General features: G+C 44.7%; 1 protein-coding gene across 3 annotated transcripts; it reads right to left on the reverse strand.

Annotated features, from left to right (window-relative positions):
* Positions 1-293: 293 nt before the first annotated feature.
* Positions 294-20,488, reverse strand: Tdg (thymine DNA glycosylase). Of its 3 annotated transcripts, none has more exons than XM_055627839.1 (10): positions 20,404-20,488; positions 13,321-13,451; positions 10,428-10,669; positions 8,953-9,022; positions 6,944-7,079; positions 6,709-6,791; positions 6,534-6,628; positions 3,637-3,808; positions 2,947-3,072; positions 294-2,649 (listed from the first exon to the last, which is right to left on the reverse strand). In XM_055627839.1, exons 2-10 carry the CDS (start codon positions 13,400-13,402, stop codon positions 2,507-2,509), a joined length of 1,149 nt encoding a protein of 382 aa, XP_055483814.1. In that variant the 5' UTR covers positions 13,403-13,451; positions 20,404-20,488; the 3' UTR covers positions 294-2,506. The 3 variants fall into 3 exon arrangements, with proteins under 3 accessions (XP_055483814.1, XP_055483813.1, XP_055483812.1); XM_055627838.1 differs by having other exon boundaries at positions 294-2,646; positions 20,306-20,480; XM_055627837.1 differs by having other exon boundaries at positions 20,306-20,479.
* Between the last annotated feature and the right edge of the window lie 1,634 nt (positions 20,489-22,122).

The raw sequence follows: 22,122 nt of genomic DNA on the forward strand, positions 1-22,122 counted from the left end.
ATGACAATTATATTTGAAAACTTAAAAAAAAAAAAATCTGATTTTTCAGCTAGGCATTTTTGTAGACATTCTTTTGTTAGCTTTGACTCTGTTTAAGATAAGGTCTCCCTGGCTGGAGAGATGGCTAAGTGTTGAAGAGAGTGGCTGCTCTTCCAGAGGACCAGGTATGATTCCCAGCATTATGGGGCAGCTCACTCTCTCCTAGCCTTCAGGAGCACTGGCACACATGTGATGCGTAGACATACTGTAGGCAAAACATCCACACATTTTAAAATAATAAAATTCAATTAGCAGGATGGTGGTAGCACACGCCTTTAATCCCAGCACTCGGGAGGCAGAGATAGGCAGGTCTCTATGAGTTCGAGACCAGCCTGGTCTACAGAGTGAATTCCAGGACAGCTAGGGCTACACACAGAGAAACCCTGTCACAAACAAACAACCACAACAAGACAAAACAACCCAAGAGTAACAACAACAACAACAAAGTTCTTTCTATATACTGCTAGCTTAGAACTCACAAGGCTGGCTTCAAACACATGAAGATCTGCATGCCTTTGCCTCCTGAGTACTGGAATTAAAAGGTCTGTCCCACCATGTCTGGCTGCAGAGTTTTTTATTTTATTTTTTAAACAGGTTGCCGGTTTTGTCTTCTATAAAAATTAAAAACATATAGATATCTGTAAAAAGAAAATATCCAAGTTTTTGTGATTTTCTTCTTGTATGACTCCTACATGTTAACTATAACAGAAAGTAAACTGTCCTCAGGTTTCAAGGGGGAAAGAATACTATTAAATCTTGCTACAGAAATCCCTGTACCTTAAATATAGCCATTCTTAATCTTTATTGTAAAAACTATCAGACTTCCATATGAATTTAAAATCTCAGTATTATTTAATGAAAAAAATCCTGCCCTGTCACGTACAGGAGGCACCAACATTTACCATTCATTTGCCATGTCCAATGAAAAGCACCAGGACTGTACCAGGAAGGCCTCACACCCGCTCTCCAGTGTCATAATTTAAAGATATTTCTCCACACAAGGAAATCTACGGTAAAGCTACAATAGTTATATACCAAAGCAATACTTAACTACATGCTTTACATAGTCCCATGAAAAAAATAATTCGATTGATCCTAATCCCTGATGCAGGGCACTTCACAGCACCTGCATAAATGTCCATGTAAACAGCAGTGCAGTGCACCTTTTAAATAACATGACTTGCACACAGCGTGACCTAGACTTAAGGGAAAATAAAAATCCATCATTGCCACAGCTAAAAGGCATGTGAAAATTCATAGCAAGAAACTGTTTCTCTTATTATTCACAGAAGAACAGGCTACGAAACCTCTGTGGGATATAAAAACCTCTCAGGCATTTCGTACTGCAAAACCAGCACGCTCCTTGGGTATGCATCAAGTCAGAATATTCATGAGTGACCAGGAGAGAATGGGCATTTCTGAATACCCAGTTTTAATATCCACCAGCCCCAATGGGCTGACTATTTGTAGCACCATGGAAAATGCATTAGAAACTACAAAGGTAAAAATTCCAATCAACTTTTCAGGAGGTTCACTAAGTCTACAGTAAAAAACAGTAGTGACAATACTCTTTAAATTACTGACTGATGATTACCTTTACCCAGCAAGAAAAACTCCGTATTATCTTGATACATCCCATGTACACACAACACCAGCTTAAAGAGGACTAACGAACACCAGCAGCATGGTGTTGCTCTCCCTGAAAGTTCAAGTTCATTTCTTATCACTTCCCATGTCAAGAATGAAATCAGAACAGTGATAAACACTAACAGGGAATTCAGTAAAACACATTGGCAAAATGTGCAAGGTCTACTGTGCTCTCAGGAACCTACCCGCACGGCAGCAGGTCCTGCCTCTGAGAGGGTTAGCACACAGGAGTGGGAGGCCAAAGGCAGGACTCAGCCCCATCGGCATGGCCACACTCCGTGTTTCTATCACTAAGCAGCTGCCACACACACCGCTGCAGAGTACAGAGGTCTGATTGTGACTATGACCAGGGACTTCCGAGTTCACCCCCGGCGTCCACTCCACTGAGTGTTAGCTTCACACACGGAAACAGGCACATGTGCCTGTACCAGTTTGCTTCTTACTAGCATGCCCTTCTTAGGCCTTTAGAGGGAGAATGGCATACTATAAAGATTCAGACTGCTGCAGTTTAAAATTACAGATCAAAGTGACTCCCCAAAGAAATCCAGTTTCTTCGTAAATGAAATAGAGGATATAAAAAGCTGGAATGATGGGTAATTCAAATACAAAACTCAAGTACAAAAAAACCACCCTACTTTTTCTTTGCAAACTACACAGGTTCATCAGTTGACGCTACTATACAACTGCTCCATATATAATTACACCACTAAAGCGTAAAGCACTATTAATACTAAAGTCTTCAGTTAGCAAACTGAGGTTCTATGTCCTGACAACTGCATTAAAACTGCAGCGCTGAGGCGGAGCTGAGAAGGCCCCTTCACTAAGCGTGGCTTCCTTGCTCCTGCTCTCGCATTCCACAATTGTTAAAAGAAGGGATCTGGTCTGCAAATGACTGCGTCATCCACTGCCCATTCGGAATGTCCCCAGGAGCCGACTCTCCACTCAGGTCTGCACTGTTGGCTGCTGGGAAGGGAAAAAAATCTCGTTCACTGTCAAGTTCCAATGGATCTGATTAGATTTTAAAAGTGTACTAAGTTTCTACTAGATTTTCAGATCTAGGACTGATAAATCATAATTTGTTACTCAAGGTGGGAAATGAAAGCTTAGAAGCCATGACTTAAGAAAATGATCTCTGAAAATCTTTAGACAATTATATTTTTATATTAGTACTCCTACACCTTCAACAACTACTCTCTATTTCTATTGCATTCCCATCACCACCCCCAACCCTCTGAAGGAAGCAATCTGAGGGAAGCATACTTAGCCCATCTGAAGAAAAGCTGCAAGGCTCACTAGGACATGGGTTTTCACCATAAGCACCACCATACGCTGCTTCGTAGCCTGGATCATACTTTTCTTCCTTAACAGCCATCTTCTTTGCATCCTCTGTGGAGACAGTAAAAGATGACTGAAACTGATGTTGTGTAAATGTTTCCTATGTAAATACCGCTGAGTCATATAATCTGCTATCGTTTTTAAAGATTTGTTATTTTTATTTATGTGGGTGTGAGGTTACATGAATTCATATGCATGCAGGTGCCCAAGGAAGCAGAGGAAATTCCAGTTCAGTGGATCCCCTGAACTGGAATTACAGGTGGCTGTGAACACCTGAAGTGGGTTCTGGGAACCAGACCCCAGTCTTCTGCAAGAGCAAGAAGTGCTCCCACCCACTGAGCCATCTCTCCAGCCCCATCTGCTATCGTTCTTAAACTTCTCTGTAACATATACATTAGCTTTGAAAACTAGAAAAAGCCATCAAACTCAACTTTAGGCAGAGAGATGCTCCTTAGACCCAAAATAAGGGGAAACCACAGTACAAGGAGATAGTACACTAGAATCTATTACCAGGGCATCTTGCTACACCACCATTTTCTTTCCTCCTGCTCTAAGTCTGCTACCTCCTGTCCTGTACACACAGGAAACCAGTAAGGGAGGGGAATGCTAACAAACCTTGGGCAAGCTGTAGGTCAAATGTGTATTGCACCTCCTGAACATCCATGTTGCGTTCAATGCCTTTCAGCTGATCTCTTAAGTCCTTCAGCTTAATGTAGTAATGAACTTTGTCCTGGGCTCGAGGGAACTGAGCACATCTGGCACTGGAAGACGGCATGACGTAGCAGAGCTGTGAGCAACAAGTTTCAGAGACTTGAACATTTGACTGAATCGACTCATGCTGTGGTTAGAAAAACTTATCTTTACTTGGCGTAATAAGATATATATAAATAAAAATCAACGAAAGAAGTTTCATTTAAGATCAAAGCCAATAAATTAAAATATGGGTCCTTCAACTGTTCCTCTATCAATCAAATCTTTTCTTTTTATAGCAAATATATTTCACAATTCAAAAGGAACAAACTATACTTGAGACAGGACTGATGATGAGGCTTTTCCTCCCAGCCCTCTGTCTCGCTGTTCTCTTTGCTGGGCATCACTCACGGGTGCCTGAGGCGCCCGTGAACAGTCAAAGGCATCCAGATGCATCACTGCCCCCCATCTTTTCACTAACCACACAGAGCAGCACGTGTTCCCCATCCTCGGCCCTGCTCCTGTCACTCAACGGTGTTATCTCTGATATGTTCCCAGCATATAGCAAGGCAAAAAAACCTTAAATAGAGTTTTGTGGGCCTTTTACAACTTATTAGAGCCAACTGAAGAATTTAGGTTGCTTTGAATTCTTTTATCATCAACTATAATAAAAAGCCTTGTGCATCCTTATTTTGGAAATGTTCCTAGAAATTGGATAAAATACCAAAAGTAGATGACTAAAGGCAAAGACACTTGCATTTATCATTTTGGCTGGTAACAAACTGTCCTTCAAAGAGCAGACTTTATTTTTTGTTTTCTCTATACACAGCTGAGGCAATGGACTACTATATTTATGATAATTTTTAATTATTTTGCTTTGAGGCTTCCTCATCATATATTATACTATTTTGCTCTGATTATAGCATGTTTAAAAACTATTGATTGATATAGATGTATATGTATGTTAGCATGGTTTATAATAGCACATTTTCAAGATATTCAATTAAAATGACCCAGAGTAGACTGGCTGGGGCTGATGGCACACAGGTTTAATCCTAGCACTCAGGAGACACAGTCAGGAGCATCTCTGTAAGTCTGAGGGTAGCCTGGTCTGGTCTACCTAGTGAGACAGCCCTCCCAGTCACCCACACAAAAAAGGGAAACAGAAAGAAGCAGGCAAACTGTTTTTACTTCAAGCTAGATCACTAGCACCATCAACAGCTTCCTGGGTCCTGGTAACGAACACACGGTAGAAGATGAATGAGGTGCTGCCCAGAGGACCGCCACACTTGCAGCGTTACTTCTCGGCTGTCACATGACCCAGATCTAGACTCATCTGTGAAGGAACTTCAACCCAAGAATTACCAAGATCAAACTAGCCTGTGGCCTTCTCTGTGAGGCACTTTCTTTTTTTCCTTTTTTTAAAAAATTATCTTTTGGAGGGCTGAGGGCATGTGGTATGTGTACAAGAGAGAGTTGGAGGACAGAATCCTCTCTGGGGATTGAACTCGAGTTGTCAGGCTTGGCAGAAAATGTCTTAACCACTGAGCCATTCTGCCAGTCCCATGAAGCATTTCCTTAACTGCTAGCTAGTATGGGAGGCCCAGCCCACTGTGAGTAATGTCATTCTTAGTCAGATGAACCAAGGGTTTTTCATTGTTGTTTTGCTTTATAAAATTTATTTTTATGTGCACTGGTGTTTTGCCTGCATGAACATCTGTGTGAGGGTACCAGAAACCCTGGACCTGGAGTGACAGACAGTTGTGAACTGCCATGCGAGTGCTGGGCATTGAACCCAGGTCCTCTGGAAGAATAACCAGTGCTCTTAACCACTGAGACATCTCTCCAGGCCCAGAGCCTGGGTTTTATATGAAAGCAAGCTGAGCAAGCCAGTAAGCAGTGTTCTTCTATCACCTCTGCTCCAATCTGCTTTCAAGTTCCTGTTCTTGCTTCCCTTGATGATGGAAAGCATCCATAGAACATCTGCCTTGCATGGGAGAAACCCTAGGTTCAACCTGAATACCCAGCCCCCTGCCACATCACCGCCGCCCTGCCACACACTGAATAATAGAAGAAAGCTGTAAGTGAGAAATTCTAGGTTCAACCCCAATACCTACCCCTGTTACACATCAGGTTGAACACAGACATATGTTCAAGCAAAACACCCATACATATAAAAATAAATAAACAGATGGATGGATGGATGGATAGATAAAATGTTAGAGAGAGAGAGAGAGAGAGAGAGAGAGAGAGAGAGAGAGAAAACTGCCAGGAATTTACATGCCTGTAAATTCCAGTATTCAGGGAGGCAGGGCAAGAGAATTTCTGTGAGTTTGGAGCCAGCTTTGTCTACAAAGCAAGTCAAGGACAGTCAAGGCTACACAGAGGAACCCTGTCTTGAAAAACCAAGAGAGAGAGAGAAGCCAAACAGAGAGCTGTCTCATGCTGCCTTTGATTATGTGACAGCACCAAACAAAAGGCTGGCTGACGTCTATCTAGCATGTATGGCTCTAAATTTAAGCTGGGGTTAAATATACAAATGAAGCAGTTAATTTTACCAATAAGGTCTGTGTTTATATGCACGTCTGAATTTGTAAGTAATCACCACTGATGATATTCTGAATGTGGTGTGTGCCACCAACATTTAGCTGACAAATACTTTTTAAATAAACTACCTGCATCTGAAAGGGTAAGCTGGTAATTATTTAGTAAAAAAAGTGGCTTTTCTCATGGCAAAAATGACAATGTCTGGGACAAACGGAAAGGACAACTAACTGGAAGCCCCTGCGGAGCTGGCTTACAGGTGCATTCAGGTGACTTACAGTGTCTGTGTCTGGGATCTTATGGGGTTGAAGCCCAAATTCCAAGTTTTTAACTTTTACTCCAAAAACTTCTTTACTGAAAATTTCATAAATACCTAAAATAAAACACAAACATATTTAACACTGCCCTTTCCATGAGCATGAAGAAATATAGGAATGTGAAAGTCAATCTTACATTTTCCATTAAACACCGCTATTCGTGGTTGATACTTCTGCAGTTTCTGCACTAGGATCCGCCCTCCTTCCCGAAATTCTTTACTAGAATTGAATTAAGAAGCAGTGAGGAACGCCGACACAGCAACATCACATCACACAAGTGTTTTTGGATCTTGGTTTGGACTGAATCCATACAATGCTCCTAAGTAACAGGAGGGGCCTGCAGCAATGTAAGACTCATGTTCTATAGCTACCTAGACAGATCCTTGCTGCCTGGCGTTGTCCTTTCCACCATGTTGGTGAACCCGATGCCATACTTCCCAGGTAGAGTGTGGTCATCCATGTGATTCAGCTGAACCTCACTCAGCCCTGACATGAACAGGCACTTCCCTGTGGAGAGAGGACTCCGTCACTTCCACAGAACGTGGGAAGCTTTTACCAAAGAACCGATAGAACGGTCCACATCCTATTCTTAAAAGTGAAGGGAAATAAAGGACTTAAAATATATCAAAAGTTAGTAACCTAGGTCAAATACCATATCGAACAACGACAGCAGATTGTACCATGCTAATTTTTATTTTAGTAATTAAAAATTTCCTACAAGAAACCATTATCTTCCTTGAACACACAGCTTCAAACTGTGTTCTTCCCCCAAAATTGGTAATGTCACCATCTGCCCTAGACTACCCCACAGACTAAACTCAAACACTTTGAGGGTGGAGGAAAGTAAGACACACTTTCTCAGAATGTTAAAGTAGTAATGGGGACAATATGGAGCTAGTTCTGAAGGCACAATATTACTTAGCCGAAACATCTGGAAAACCTTACTCTCAGATAAGCAGTAAGCACTGCTCTGGTAGGCAGTGGTACAGGATCTGTATGAACAACCTGAAGGTACAGAGCAACACAGTAGTAGTACCTGTTTTAAAGCCCACTATTAAAGAATGAGCCTTCGCTGCTATTTTCTTCCATAGGAACTGTCTTTAGAGAATGTCTCAGATCCAAGCATTTTACATAAAACTGATATCCAACAATCAGTAAATTTCTTTTAAGAGACTCTTAATTTTATGTACATGGGTGTGTCTTAGGGTTTCAACTGCTTTGATAAAGACTATGAACAAACGCAATTTGGAGAAGGATGCATTTATTTCAACTTACATCTCTCAGGTCCCACTCCATCACTGAGAGAAGTCAAGGCTGGAACCCGAAGACAGGAAGCGATGCGGAGGCCATGAAGGACGCTCCTTACTGGCTTGCTTAGCCTGCTTTCTACACTCAGGGCTACCTGCCCAGGGAGAGGATCCCCCATGGTGAGCTGGACCTTCCTCTAGCAATCATTAACTAAAAATGGCCACAGCCAATCTGGTGGTGCTATTTTCTCAGTTGAGGTTTCCTCTTTCCAAATTACTCTGAGCTTGTGTCACACTGACAAAAAATAAAATATAATAAAATAAATAAAATAAAATCAACCAGAAAAGTGTGTTTTGCCCAGAATGTTGTGTACCATGTGTGAGGTTGGTGCCAAAAGAGGGTATCAGGCCCCCTAGAACTGTAGCTACAGATAGTTGTGAGGCACCACACGGGTGCTGGGACTCAACCTGGGACCTCTGGAAGAGCAGCCGATGCTGTGAACCTCTGAGCCATCTCTCCAGCTCTATAATCAATACTTTTTCTCTCCCCAAGAAAATAACACTGGCAAAAATCTGAGAACACCAATACTTTTGTCCACACTGACACAGCCAACTACTATTGTTACCCTATCCTTGGAATACACACATACAAATCAAGGCCGGGCGGTAGTATACCCCTTTAATCCCAGCATTTGGGAGGCAAAAGCAGTCAGATAGTCAGGTATCTGGGAGCTCAAGCCAGACTGGTCTATATAGGAATTCCTTAATAGCCAAGACAACACAGAGAGACTGTCTCAAAACATCAAAAGATAGTAACAATACTAAATGAGATAAAATCCAGAAAACAGTTCGAGCAAGGAGAAAGGCGGGAGGTCAGCACAGCTGTAGAGCATACGCTCAGCATGCTCCAAGTCCTGGGTTGACCCTCAGAAAGCACTTTTTGATATCCTTCTACTCCCCATCAACATGGAAGTGTGGGCACTAACACACCATTTCAGACCCTTGATCGTCACGTATACACTCAGAGAGCACTGTAGCTTATTCTACCATTCTTAGAACTATAAAATCAGCCCATTAATCTTACTGATAGAAATGTCGCCTTGAAAAGTAACTTTTAAGAAGTGGACACTTACAGAAATGGTTTCCAGGCCCAGGGTAATGATGCCCTTTGTAAGCAGCCATTAATCCTGGGTTAATGCCAATCTAGGATACAAAAGAGTTAAACACTTTTATCTTTAAAAACTGAGGCAAATATCCCACTTGTTTCATATGCAAAGTCCAGATAAAAGGCAGGCTGTTCTGTTACTGCCACAGCCTGACATTAAGTAGCATACTAAATTATTGTTTTCCAAAATTAAAATGAAACAGCCAGGTGGTATTGACACGTGCTTTTGATCCCATCGCTTGGGAGGGAGAGGTAGGTGAATCTCTGAGTTGTGGGTTTGAAGCCAGCCTGGTGTACGGACTGAGTTCTAGGAGATACAGGGCTGAACAGTGAAACTCTGTCTTGAACAATCCACCATGAGAGAGAGAGAGGAAAAGCTAGACCATTTGATAAGAAAAACAATCAGGGAAGGAAGGACAAAAGGTGACAGGTGGTGCACAAAAACGGGGCATCTTACATATGTATGAAACACAGTGAAGCGGGTGTTTTGTACAGTTATTACATACTAATAAATAAAACAAGAAGAAGAGCCTTAAGCCTTGGGGCTTTCATGCAGGAGTGGCAGATAAAACAGAACTGCTGCTGCACATAGAGACCCCTTTCAACAATTTGCAGTTAAAAAAAAAAATAGCTGGACCGAACGCCTGTAATCCCAACACAGTAGGAGGCAGAGGCAGGTGGATCAGGTGGATCTCTGTGAGTTCGAGGCCAGCCTGGTCTACAAAGTGAGTCCAGGACAGCAGCCAAGGCTACACAGAGAAATCCTATCTCAAGAAACCTAAAAAAAAAAAAAAAAGTTTGACCCCTACTGGGGCAGCCTTCAGTCAGGAAAGAGATAGTTCTTAGGGGGGGCAAACTGAGCCATGTTCTGTCAGGCTCCCAAAAAGTGATGTCTTCCACAGAGCCCCTACACAGCTGTCTACTGAAGTTCATGATGGCCACTCTCGTATTTGTTACAGTTATCGACATAAGCTCAAACTTAGTACTGTCAGGCTGGATGTGGTGGCACAGGCTTGTAACCGAGGCAGAGGCAGCTAGGACTGCTGCAAGTTTGAGGCCAGCCAGAGCCACAGAGGGGCATATCTCAAAACAGCAAAGGACGGAACCGCTGCAGCGCTGTCACACCCTGAGAGCTATGACCCAGCCCACAGCCCAAGTAGTTCACATGCGTTATCTCATTCAAGTGCAGTGTCACAGACTTCATCAAGGAGACACTTTAAAGGTAGACGAAAGCTTGCCCAAGGCCTTCCCTTTATGGAAGCCCCAATCTCAGCTCACCCTCTTAGTCACTCCCATGTTAACACAACCTCATGAAGGTTTCACTACTCACCCCTAGAAGGTTCTTAGAAACCTTTCCAGAAGAATGCTACTTGTAAGGACCATTGTTAAGTACAGCTAATCCTCTAGTTATATTTACTGTCAAACAAGAACAGAAATTCTTACAATCACAATGTCCAGATTGAAGGTCAAAATATCAGGAAGGGTCTTGGTCAAAAGCTCAGCTTCAGAAACACCATTGAAACGGTCTACTTTCCTTTTCACTTTAAACGTGTCTGTGATTTTTTCTTGCTTTTCTTTTGATTTTGTGGACTTGCCAGATTTTTTTGACTCAGGAGGTTTTTTGGGTTCCACTGGGTCCTTGGGTTCTGCTGCTCTGGTTTTCCTCTTCCTTCTTTTTGGAGCCTCTGAAACACAGTGATTTGCAGAGTGTGGCTACAGACTTTACCTTAGAGGCTGCAGGAGATCCCCAGCAGTCACTCTGTGAACACCCAAGTTATGTCCCGGTGTTGCTCAGCACTGGTCTCCTCTACACTGGTCCCTTTTCCTTTTTCCTCTCCATCTAGGCACATTTGATAGTCACACAGCACATTTTCTATGCACTCTCACTATCTAACTATCAGGGCTGGAGAGATGGCTCAGCCGGTCTTCCAGAAATCCTAAGTTCAATTCCCAGCAATCACATGGTGGCTCATAACATCTACAGTGAGATCTGATGCTCTCTTCTGGCTTGCAGTATACATGCAGAAAGAGCACTTGTATATGAGTAAAATAAATGAAGAAGGAGGAGAAGGAGGAGGAGAAGAAGCTGGGCACGGTAGTGCATGCCTGCAATCCCAGCACTTAGGGAGGCAGAGCCAAATGGAGCTCTGTGAGTTTGAGGCTAGACTGGTCTACAAAGAGAGTTTAAGACAGCTACACAGAGAAACCCTGTCTCAAACAAGCAAGCAAGCAAACAAAAGCATTCTAACTATCAGTACATAAATAATCAAACAAATTTTTGGAGGTGGTGCACATCTTTAATACCAGCATTCAACGAGGAAAAGGCAGACAAAGAATTTCTGAATTCAAGGTCAGCCTGGTCTATAAAGCGAGACCCTGTCCTCAAAGGGAGAGGTTTTAACTTATTTCCCACAGGTAGACAGCCATAGGTGGCTCCTGGCTTGTTCTGGAAGTCATGAGGCATATAGACTGCTCCACACACATTCAATGTGAGCTACAGATGCTGAAGACAAGCACTCCAGGCTGGCAGCACCATTCAAAGGTAAGAAAAGAGATGTGTTCTCAGGCTCTCTGCATTAACTGACAGTGAGGCTGAACAATGTGTGTTAAGGCCTGCTCTCTCCACTACAGAGTGGATATCATCACTCATCAATTCTACCCAATAAATGTCAGTCCTGGCAGTCAAGTGTCTCTTGACAATGCTAGTGTCTCCTGAGGTACAAAGCACAAAAAAGACATAAAGTTATTTAACAGGAAACCCTGGGTCCCTCATCCTTAATTCTTTGAATACTTTCCTAGTTTCTCAGGCTTCTGCCCCATTCTACTATATATTTTCCCAACCAACCAACCAAACCTGGAAGGCTGCTTCAGCTATTCCTTATCAGGACTCTACAGCCACAGACTAGCAGCTGGGGAGCCCTGGTACTCCATGAGGCAGCTTCTGCCATTAAGTCAGGTGTGGGCCTGGAATTATAAACCAACTCTGGCCACATTCTTCATATAAATACTGCTGCTACCCCACCTCCGCCACTTATCCGGCTTCTCTTTTAATTCTTTTAATCAGTGTGTGGCACTTCCTGCAACCAACTGCATGTCAGAAATCTAAGGATGCTTTTGATAATGCTTGAGCTTGTCCTGTGTTTGACGCTTAGTCCCACGGTAGCTTCATTAGGAGACCTGGATCCATTACAAGGTGGGGATGAGTGGTCCTTAGGTTAACTGGGGAAGTGTGCTTGCCAGGTACTATCAGCTCCCTGTCCCTGCAGCTTCCTGTGTAAAGACAGGATTCTTTCTCCCACATGAGCTTCTGCCACTGTGGTGCCATCTGCCATTAGGCCTTCCTCAGAGCTGAGCAAATGGTGACGCCATGCCCCTGAACTGTGCACAAAACCCCTTTCTCAAAGCTGGAGAGATGGCTCTGTGCTTAGGAGCACTGGCTGCTCTTACAGAGGATCTGCTTTGATTCCCAGCACCCACACAGCAGCTCACAAACAGCTGTAACTCCAGTTTCAAGGGATCCCACACCACATTTTGGCCTCCAAAACTATCAGGCATACAAGTGGTTAACAGACATGCTGGTAAAACACCCATATACATTAAACATTAAGAAAACAGACACATACACACACACACACTTAAAAAAAAAGTCGCTTGGCCTCAATACATCATTATAATAATATAACTGACTATGACTGGCCTCACTACGTCATTATAATGGACTATGACTGGTACTTTCAGGTTTCTCCTTCTCCCTCAGCATCTACATGAAATACCCAGGTAACTCTTTTTCCATGCTCTCCAATATTCTTCATAGCCTCCCCACTTACATAAATGGCCTCTAAGCCACTGGTGCCTTCAAGCCAGTCCTGTCTTAATATACCCTCCAGACTGACTCTTAATGCCAGTTAAGTCACTCCTTGGCTCGCATTCTCAACAGTGCTCTACGGCTTTGGAAACAGAATGTGCACACCTTAGGGACAACACAAGCCTCCCTGCCTCATCTGCTTCCATTTTCCACCACTTTCTTCGAGACTCCACCGTCCTCACTCAGGTTTTGGCTGCCATGCCTCAACTCTGTCCCTTAGCTGGCACCTTCCACCCTCTGCTGTTCACGGGATGTCTACAATGGCTCTTAGAACTCTTGTGTTACTGTTCCGCTGCCTCTGACCAAGCTAAATGCCAATACCCAGGTCACCCATCAGAGCCTCTCTGCAGCACTTGGGGTGCTGATATGTAACTGTAACGTGTAACATGTATGCAAATGTATTATCAGTGTGTTCACTAATTGCTTAGCTAGAGGCAGAGGCATTCAAGGATGGACCCATGTAGGAACTACCTGGTGCAGGTTCCTGGGCAGGAGCTTCTGCTGGCATCTGCTCTTCAGTCGTGATGGCCATGTTCGGAGCTTCCGCCATCATTTGTTGATATGGAAATGAATAAAAAGCTTGAACTTGCTCCAGAGAATAGCTGAAAGAACAATCAGATAGAAGTCATGTTGCCAATAAAAATTACCCAAGTGTGAGTTTAAATCATCAGTTGTACAAAGAATCTCAGACTCCAAATATTTCAGTCTGATTGCAGTTACTCTTCAGACATTAGGAGAGAGGAAGGCCGAGTCCGCCCTGCGCCTGTACATACATTCCTAGCCTTTACCAAGCACTCATGAGACAGCATGTTAGCTCGTGTTGTTTGGTGGCCACATGTGCCACCAACACAGCCTGCAGGGCTGTCAAGCTGCCTGTGCTTTCTCTGCAATGAGACCACCACACCCCTTCTTGGCACGGAACTTTCCCTAACAGCCTAACTTGGGTTTTCTCTTGGTTTCTTTGTGGGCTTTCTTTAACTTTTCTGCCTGGGATTACAGGCATGTGCCACCATGTGTTTTAATGTGTCCATTAGAGTTTGTTGTTGTTGTTATTGCTAGTTCTTTGTTTTGGTTGCTGCTTGCCACTTTGTGGACAGTAGAAAAAGACTTGTAAATACCTCTGAACTCTCTTTTAAGCATGACTTCAATCCCATTAAAAGCATGCAGGCCTTGCTGCACCAGAAGATGCGCACCTGTAATTCCAGCTACACAGAGACCTTGACTCGTAAGACAGAAAGCAGAACCAACCAAAACCCACTCCAAATCCTAGGCCACAATGGAAGAATTTCCAAACGCCTTTCTACAGTGACCCAGAAACAACGTCTCAAGCTGCTGTTGTCAGCGGAAAGCAAGGGACACCGATGCAGTCTGCTATAGCAGTATCCCAAAGCAGCATCATATGATGGCACTAAATGCAGCATGCATTCGGAAATCAAATGAGAAGAAATGTATTATTCGAAAAGTCATGCTCCCCTTTCTCAGCGTTTTGTGGGCAAAGACAATGACCTCAGGAAGCAGAGGTCACGGCCAGAGATGATGCAGTGGTCCAGAGCACCCCTGCTCTCAGAGGACCAGGTTCAGTTCCCAGTAACCACATCAGGAAGCTTTCAATCTCCTGCAACTTCAGTGCCAGGGGACTGGAGCCCTCTTCTGGACTCTGTGGTACTTGCACATGAAAGGGGCATGCATTCTCATACACACACAAACACAATAAAAAGGCAAAGGTCAATGTGCGAATTCTATATCTATATTAAAAGTTATTCTAGATTTATGTCAGTAAAATGGCCCACTTAAAAGGTGAAAATAAACTGCCGGGTGGTGGCTTACACCTTTAATCCCAGCAGTGGGGAGGCAGAGGCTGGCGGAGCTCTGGGCTCAAGGCCAGCCTGGTCTACAGAGTGAGTTCCAGGATGGCCAGGGCTACACACAAAAAAAAAAACCCTGTTTTGAGAAAACAAGAAACAACACACAAACAAAAATTACCAAACCAAACCAAACCAAACCAAACCAAAAAACCCAACTTCCTAGATAAACTTGAATGGCACAAAACAGATTTTCCCACAATACCTTGCTGTGTGACCTCTGCTCCCTTAGACTTGTGTTCATTGCTCTGGAAGAATGCCTTCCCCTGGCCTAGCCATTCACAAACACTATGCTAAGAGTCTCATTTGCCTTGACCTTTCTGCCCTTGAGCACATCTGCTGAATGAGGAGAGACAGTCCTCATCACTGCTTCTCCTGCCCTCAACCCAGAGCTATCTGAACAGCTTCTGAGAAGCTCTGAAACTGGTTCCTAAGCAGTACTACCTGGAGTCCCCTGGTTCTGTTGAGTCTCAAAATCAACTTTAATTCCTCAGCACAGGTCACACAGGGCAATAGACAGCCTATGAGAGGCCAGCTTAGAGCCCTAGAAGCTTAAAGATAACTGCAGTCTAAAACCAGCGGACTTCTGGACTTCGGCTTCAAGGATCAGGCACCAGTGAGGAAGAACATATTAACTCTCTCTCCAAGGTTTTATTTCTTTAAAAACAAGCAACAACAAAAATCCCCAAGGCCAGCAATTATAAAGGTAAATTTCATTTCTGCGTACATGTGCACACATGCATGTGTCAGATCATAAACATCTGCACCTGGATTCATGGACACTGTGAGCCTCCACGTGCTGCCGGGAATCAAACCCAGGCCCTCGGCAAGGTCCTCTCAACTGGTAAGCCATGCTCCACCCCCAAGCTTTTATTTCCTTAAATACTCTGTTCTCAAATTACGTAATGGCTCAATAAACTACTGTACAGCAGCATGGGAAAATACTATGCAGCTACTGGAAGTTAATTGGTATTTCGAAAAATACAAAAAAATTATACATATTTAAAATATTTTTGCGTGGGTTTTTATTGTTGAGACAAGGTCTTGTATAGTCCAAGCTGGCCTCAACTCTACATAGTTCAAGCTGAACATGAACTCCTGCTCCTTCTCCCTCTACTTCCCAGATGCTGGAATCATAAGTATGTATGATCATGATCAGGGCGGTGGGATAGAACATTCTTTACGTGGGTACATGTGGAGGGCAGGTCAGGTATCTTCACTGATGACTCTCTACCTCAGTTTTTGCGACAGGATCTGTCACTGACCCTGAAGCTATAAGACTGGCTAGACTTAAGGACCAGCAAGCTAGAAAGACAGGCACACACCTACACAGCCAGATTTCCAAATAGGTACTGCAGCAAGCACTTTACCAAGTGAGTCTTCTTCCCAGTCCATAACATTTTTTCTACTTGGCAGAAGAAAGCAAGACATGTACACAGACACTTTCATGAATTTGAATGCTGGAAAACCAGAGTTCTGAACAATCTAATTTTCTAATTATTGAATAGTAGTTAAATCTGCAAGTGACACAATTTGCCTCAAGTTGGTTTTTTGTTTGTTTGACTTTCAAAACATCCATGTATACCAATGCTTGTCTGCATGAGTTTATGTGCATGCCATGCATGTAGTGCCTGTGGAGGCCAGAAAGGGGAGTCAGTGCTCCATAACTGAAGCTACAGGCAGTTGTGAGCCACCAAGTGTATGATGGGAAATTCATGTCCTAGGCAAGAGCAGCAAGTGGTCTTAACTGCTGAACCATCTTTCTAGCCCCTGCTCAAAACATTTAAAAAATATATATGCTACATGTACATGCTAGCTCCTGTGATAGAATTCTATAAAGTTAAATAAATAAATAAATAAATAAATAAATAAATAAATAAATAAATAAGGGAATTCTGCAGTGTTTCTGAATGACAACTCTCCAGGAAAGGGGCAGCAACAGGAAAACTGAGTCGTCACCCCTATTTCCAGCTTCCCCTCCCTCACTATAATGAAGAATTAGATTTAGCAGCCTCTACATTAAGTAGCACTAGGCCTGTTGAGATCTGAATAGACCCCACATTCATTCTGTTCCTGGTTGATATGACAATACCTTAACAAAAGCAACTTAATGGAAGAGCTTCTTCCTGTGCCCCGTTCAGAATACAGTCCAGCGTGCTGGGGAGGCGGGCAGCGAGAGCCATGGGTCCACAGTGCTGGCCAGGGCTGGGAATCCAGTGCTTAGCAGCTTCTTTCTCCCCACCACCCCCTTTCCCCAGTCTGGGATCCAGCTCAGAAAAGCATCAACAGGAAAAATGAAAGGACACAAGAAGGGGCAGTCTTTTATTTTAGAGTCTGGCTCAGAGTCAGAAATGTTAGCACAAGTGATAAAAATCACAATTCCCTACAGAGATTGCCTATCTTTCTGAGAACACACAAGTAAGGATGTTAAAACTACAAACTATGAGATCCAAGAGTGTTTGTAGCTGAAGTTTAACTGTATTAATGTACTCCTCTCACATTGCTAAATCCAAGTCACCTGAATCATTATGACTTTACTCACAAGGGAAATTCTCTACGGAAAACAATAAACTGGTGCTGTGGCTTGAATAATGGCCCTCATAGGCTCATCTATTTGCATGATCAGTTTCTACTTGATGAACTGTTTGGGAAGGATTAGGAGGGGGCCTTGTGTCACTGGGGATGGGCTCTGAGGTTTCAAAAGCCCACACCAGGACCACTATGTCCATTCGGTCTGTGTCTCCCACCCTCTTTCCGGCTGCTGTCTTCAGATCAGGATGTAAAGCAAGCACCTGCTGTTCCAGGGCCACTCTGTCTGCTCCCCACCATGATCATGGACTGACCCTCTGAAACTGTAAGCAAGCCCCCAAGGAGAGCAGGAGAAAGACACAGAATGTTATACACAGCCACTGAAGACAGCTGTGGACTTTCGCCTTGAGAAGCTGTACCCATGTCTTAGCTATGTACTATCCTTTTAAACTAAGCCTGCCATTCCCCAACCTCCACTGCCTATGCTTGGTTCAGCAGGCAGAGGCGATTGCCACCAAGCCTGATGACCTGAATCTGATATCTGAAACCTACAAGGTGGAAGAAGAAAATCCTGGCAAATTGTCCTCTGACCTCTGTACTTGAGCTGTGGCACATGGGCTTCTCCACACACACATATTCGTGAGTGTGAGCACACACACGCACAGAGTCAAATGCTGACAGTAAAATAATAAATAAGCACTCATGCTTATCACTCACCACCACCCAGCAAGCTTTCTAACTTTGCTTTGCTCTGACTCATCCTGACTTTCTTCAGTGCAGTGCAGTCCGACAACCAGCCTCATGGAGCAGATGTCCGCAAGGGGGAAAGTCACCAGGCCACTGACTCCTTACAGTCCCGCCCCATCCAAGGCAGGTCTCAGTTAAGCCTCTCCGGAAACACCCTAAGGACAGATCTGGAGGTGTGTCTTCTGGGTGATGCCAAGCTGACAGTGGTGAACTATTACAGGCCCCAGACTTCCCATTCTGTGTGAGCTTAGACAGCTGGACGAAAGCATCCCCTGTTCTCTTTCCTTCCCTTATCTCTTAGTTTCACCTGCTCCACACTGCCTCTTTCTTTGTCATGCTGCTGATTTCCTCTCTCCTAGACACCTTCTCTGCTCCCTCCTCGTGATCTCCTGTTCTCAGGACTGGTTCCTACAGCTGTCTGTGCTCTCAACACACACACAGCTGACTGAGAGGTCTATGGAGGCCAGCACACTGTACACCTGTAATCCCAGCACAGTGCAGAGGCAGGGGGATGAATATGAATTTGAGGCTTTGCTTAAGACTACATAGCCAGACTGTCTCAAAGATTAAAAAAAAGCCTAGTTAATAAATTCAGATCTGCTGTTGTAAATCTATAAGGTTTTCTCTAGAAACAATGAGAAACTTTTTTTCAGTCATTTTATACTATTTAAAGGGTCTGGGGTGCCATTTTCCAAATACCCTTAGTCACCTCACTTGAACAAGTATGTATCACACTGAATACCCACAAAACAATGACCAGTGCTAAATGAGATGAACACTCAGCTCCAGGGAGCTCATGTGGACCGGGTGGCATGCCACACAGTCTGCTGCTGACAGTGCTACACAGAGAATGCATACTTACTGTGCATTAGCTACTACAGGCAGGAAGTACAAAGACTTTAAGACTAATCAGAATGTTCAGTTCAAACCAGGCCATGTAGGAAAGGCCCATAAGCCCAGCCATTTGGAGGCTGAAGCAGAAGGCTCAAAAATTCAAGGTCCATCTGTGCTGCAGAGTGAACCCAAGGTTAGCCCAGGCTAACCAGCAAGACCTTTTAATAAAAAGTAGGAAGATGGCTGGGGCATAACTCAGGGTATGATGCTTGACTAGCGTACTGGAGGCCCTGGGCTCAATCCCAACCCCACCTTCCCAAGTAATAACCCCAATTCATTTTAACCCCAATGGTATGACATTAAGGTCCTCCTCCCATACTATTTGGTCTTGGGTATTAGTGTGTGAGCAACCACACACACGTACATGTACACAAAACAAATACTCCAGATATATCATCAGCATGAAACTAAGCAGTTACCTTCTTGCTTCTGGAAACAAAACTATACCACCTATATGAAAACTATATGAAACTATATGAAAACTGCCCACAAGCCTTATTCTGTCTTGGTTTTTTTTTTTTTTTTTTCTGCACTTCCATATAAGACTGTCCCTCTTTTTGTTAATGATTCACTAATCTATCCAATCAGCATTTATTTATGTAGACCCTGATTCAATCTATCAGTTCTACAAACCCCTGTGAAAGTTGGGCTGGGCCAGTGGAACCGTAGAGTTGGTAAGCTGTTGAACAGATTTGGTGATAGCTCTACCAGCCCTGGCAGTAGAGACCCCTCTGGGGTGCACCCCTGAATCTTTCAGTGGTGAACCAGGCTTTCATTTTACTCCCGTGGACTGCCATCAGCCCCATCCCCACAGTCTTCTCAAAGACTACGATAGCACAGCGGTCGAATGGGGTGGCGGGCTGAAGACAGAGTATCTTGCCTGAGTTCAGTGTCCCACTGAGAGGCAGGCTGATTCTTCACCAGGCCTAATACGTGAATCAATATTCCGTTTACCTTCGAAGGCCCTGCCATCTCGTTTTTCTTATTTAGCTTTCTGTCTCCAAACCTATGCTTTGGTAGGTGCCCTTGACATCCGCAGCTCCCCTAAGGGACAACTTTAAAGACCATCCTAGGGCCACCGAAAAGGTACGCCCTCTAGATTGCCTTCTTTGCACGGTACACGCACTCCACAGCAATAGCATCTACCCTGCGATCCCTAATAGACCTCCCGTGGGGGTGCGGAGGTAGCCGTCCCGAGTGCCTCAACAGGGCACCCGCTCCGTCTTTACAGTCGACGGCGACCGAAGATGAAGGATTGCGTGCGGAGGTGGCGGCCGCGGTCACTCCGCCTTTTAAAGCTCGCGGGTACCCGGGGCGGACGACCCGCGCCGGCTGGGGGAGGGGGAGACCCCACCGCGCACGCGCAGGCCGGCCTTTGTGGTGGCCGCGGCCCCGGCCGACCCCAGCCGCGCGGCCCGCGTTACCTGCGCGCGCCCTCCGCATCCATGGCGGCGCCGCCGAGGGGGCCGCGACTGCTGCCGAGCCCACGGCGCCCGCTCTGCCGCTCGGCGCGAGGACTCACCACGCGATCGGGGCGGCCGGTGGACGGACGGCGCTGGCCTCGGCCCCTCCCACGCCGCTACATCACCGCGGCGGGCCGCGGCGCACTTCCGTCACCCTCCGAGGAGGCCCGCGGCCTCGCCGTCACGTGCCGGGCAGGGCCAATGGCGTCCCCTTTTCGGGGCGCTCCGGTCAGCGCTCAGCCTTTCGGGAAACTCGGAGGGTGCCGTCAGCTTTTGTGGGCCGAGTTTCCGGTGGCCTTTGGGGTGTGTAGGTGGGCCGTTGTGCTTGCTGGCAAGTTCGTGTCTTTTCACCCTAAATTTTGTGAAGATTAAACCTGTTCCTGTCTTGGTCGGGCATGGTGGTACGGTGGCGCACGCATTTAATCCCAGCCTCTGGAAGGCAGAGGCAGGCAAAACTAAGTTCGAGCCCTGCCTGGTTTATAGAGCGAGTTTCAGGACAGCCAAGACTACACAGAGAAAGCCTGTCTCGAAAGCCAAAATAATGATAATAAAAACTATGCCCTGCCCGGTGCGGTAGCGCTCGCCTTTAGTGCCAGCTCTCAGGAACCCGAGGCAGGCCTGGTCTAGGACAGCCAAGGCTACACAGAGAAAACCTGTCTCGAAAAACAAAAACTGTGCCTTACCCAAAACAAGAAAACTGCCTTTATTATCAATTCCCATGATGGGGAATAGGGCTGTTTGGAATTGGAAAACCTAAGAGTGGAGGCAAGTACCGTTTGGGCCTCAGCATACTAATCTGTAAAAGCCTCTTTGTAGACTACAAAGATTTACATAAACGGTTTCTGCTTTGGAGATGGACAAACACTAACCTTTGAAGTCTGTGCTGCTAGATGAGTCTCGGCTTCCCTCAGAGTCTTATACACTAATCCCCTTTCTACTTCTCTGCGGCTCTTTTGGCTTTTGAGACAATCTCACTGTGTGCCCTGATTGACTTAGAACTTTGCAGCTGTAGTCCAGGATCTGAGGCAATCCTCCTGCTTTAGTCGCTTGAGTACTGACTGGGATTACAAGGCATGTGACACCACTCTTGGTTTTCGGTGGTTCTTGGAGTGGGGTTTTCTTTATTTACTTCTCAAGGGCTGTCACGAGTGTTTATAGCAGAGCCATTGCATCTGGCATGAATTCCGAAGTGATGGCACCTAGGCTTTGAAGTAGCTTTTGGTAAATAAATAATCAATGATTGTATCTGGGATTTTATGGAGTTGTTCTTTGAAGGGTTCTCAGAGCCTTTGCTTAACTCAGTCCTGAAACATTCCTGGCAAACCAGGACTTCTTGTATGTCTGAGAATCACTTAGGTAACTTCTTGTATGTCTGAGAATCACTTAGGTAATAATCATTCCCTCAAGGTACACCCTACATCAGATAAGAGGTTTTGGTGTGCATAAATTGATAAAGTGCCTTTTGGGTAACCATAAAAAGCGCTTTAACCGGGTGTGGTAATGCACGCCTGTATTCCCAGCACTGTTGGGGAGGCAGAGGCAAATGTCTGTGAGTTCGAGGCCAGCCTGCTCTATGAAGGACAGCTAAGGCTACACAGAAACACTATCTCAAAAACAAAAACAAAACAAAACAAACAAACAAAAAAAACCACTTCTAGGAAGCTGCTAGCCTTCAGACCTTGAGAAGCTAACCCTGCTGCTGCCAGAGAAGGCTTAAAGGAATTGAACTCAGGACCTTTGGAAAGACAGTGAGTGTTCTTAACCTCTGTACCATCTCT

The sequence above is a fragment of the Psammomys obesus genome, unplaced genomic scaffold, assembly GCF_907164565.1.
Source record: "Psammomys obesus unplaced genomic scaffold, mPsaObe1.curated_primary_1811, whole genome shotgun sequence".
In the NCBI taxonomy this organism is placed as follows: Eukaryota; Metazoa; Chordata; class Mammalia; order Rodentia; family Muridae; genus Psammomys; species Psammomys obesus.

Bases quoted from the DNA above. Each gene is read 5' to 3' on its own strand.
- Tdg (XM_055627837.1), bottom strand. From the start codon at position 20,328: ATGGATGCGGAGGGCGCGCGCAG. The intron at 7,080-8,952 runs GTAAGTGTCCAC...CTCTCTCCACAG, and splicing joins TGGGCCTGGAAACCATTTCT to GGAAGTGCCTGTTCATGTCA. The intron at 3,809-6,533 runs GTAAGTCACCTG...TGTTGCTCACAG, and splicing joins AGATCCCAGACACAGACACT to CTCTGCTACGTCATGCCGTC.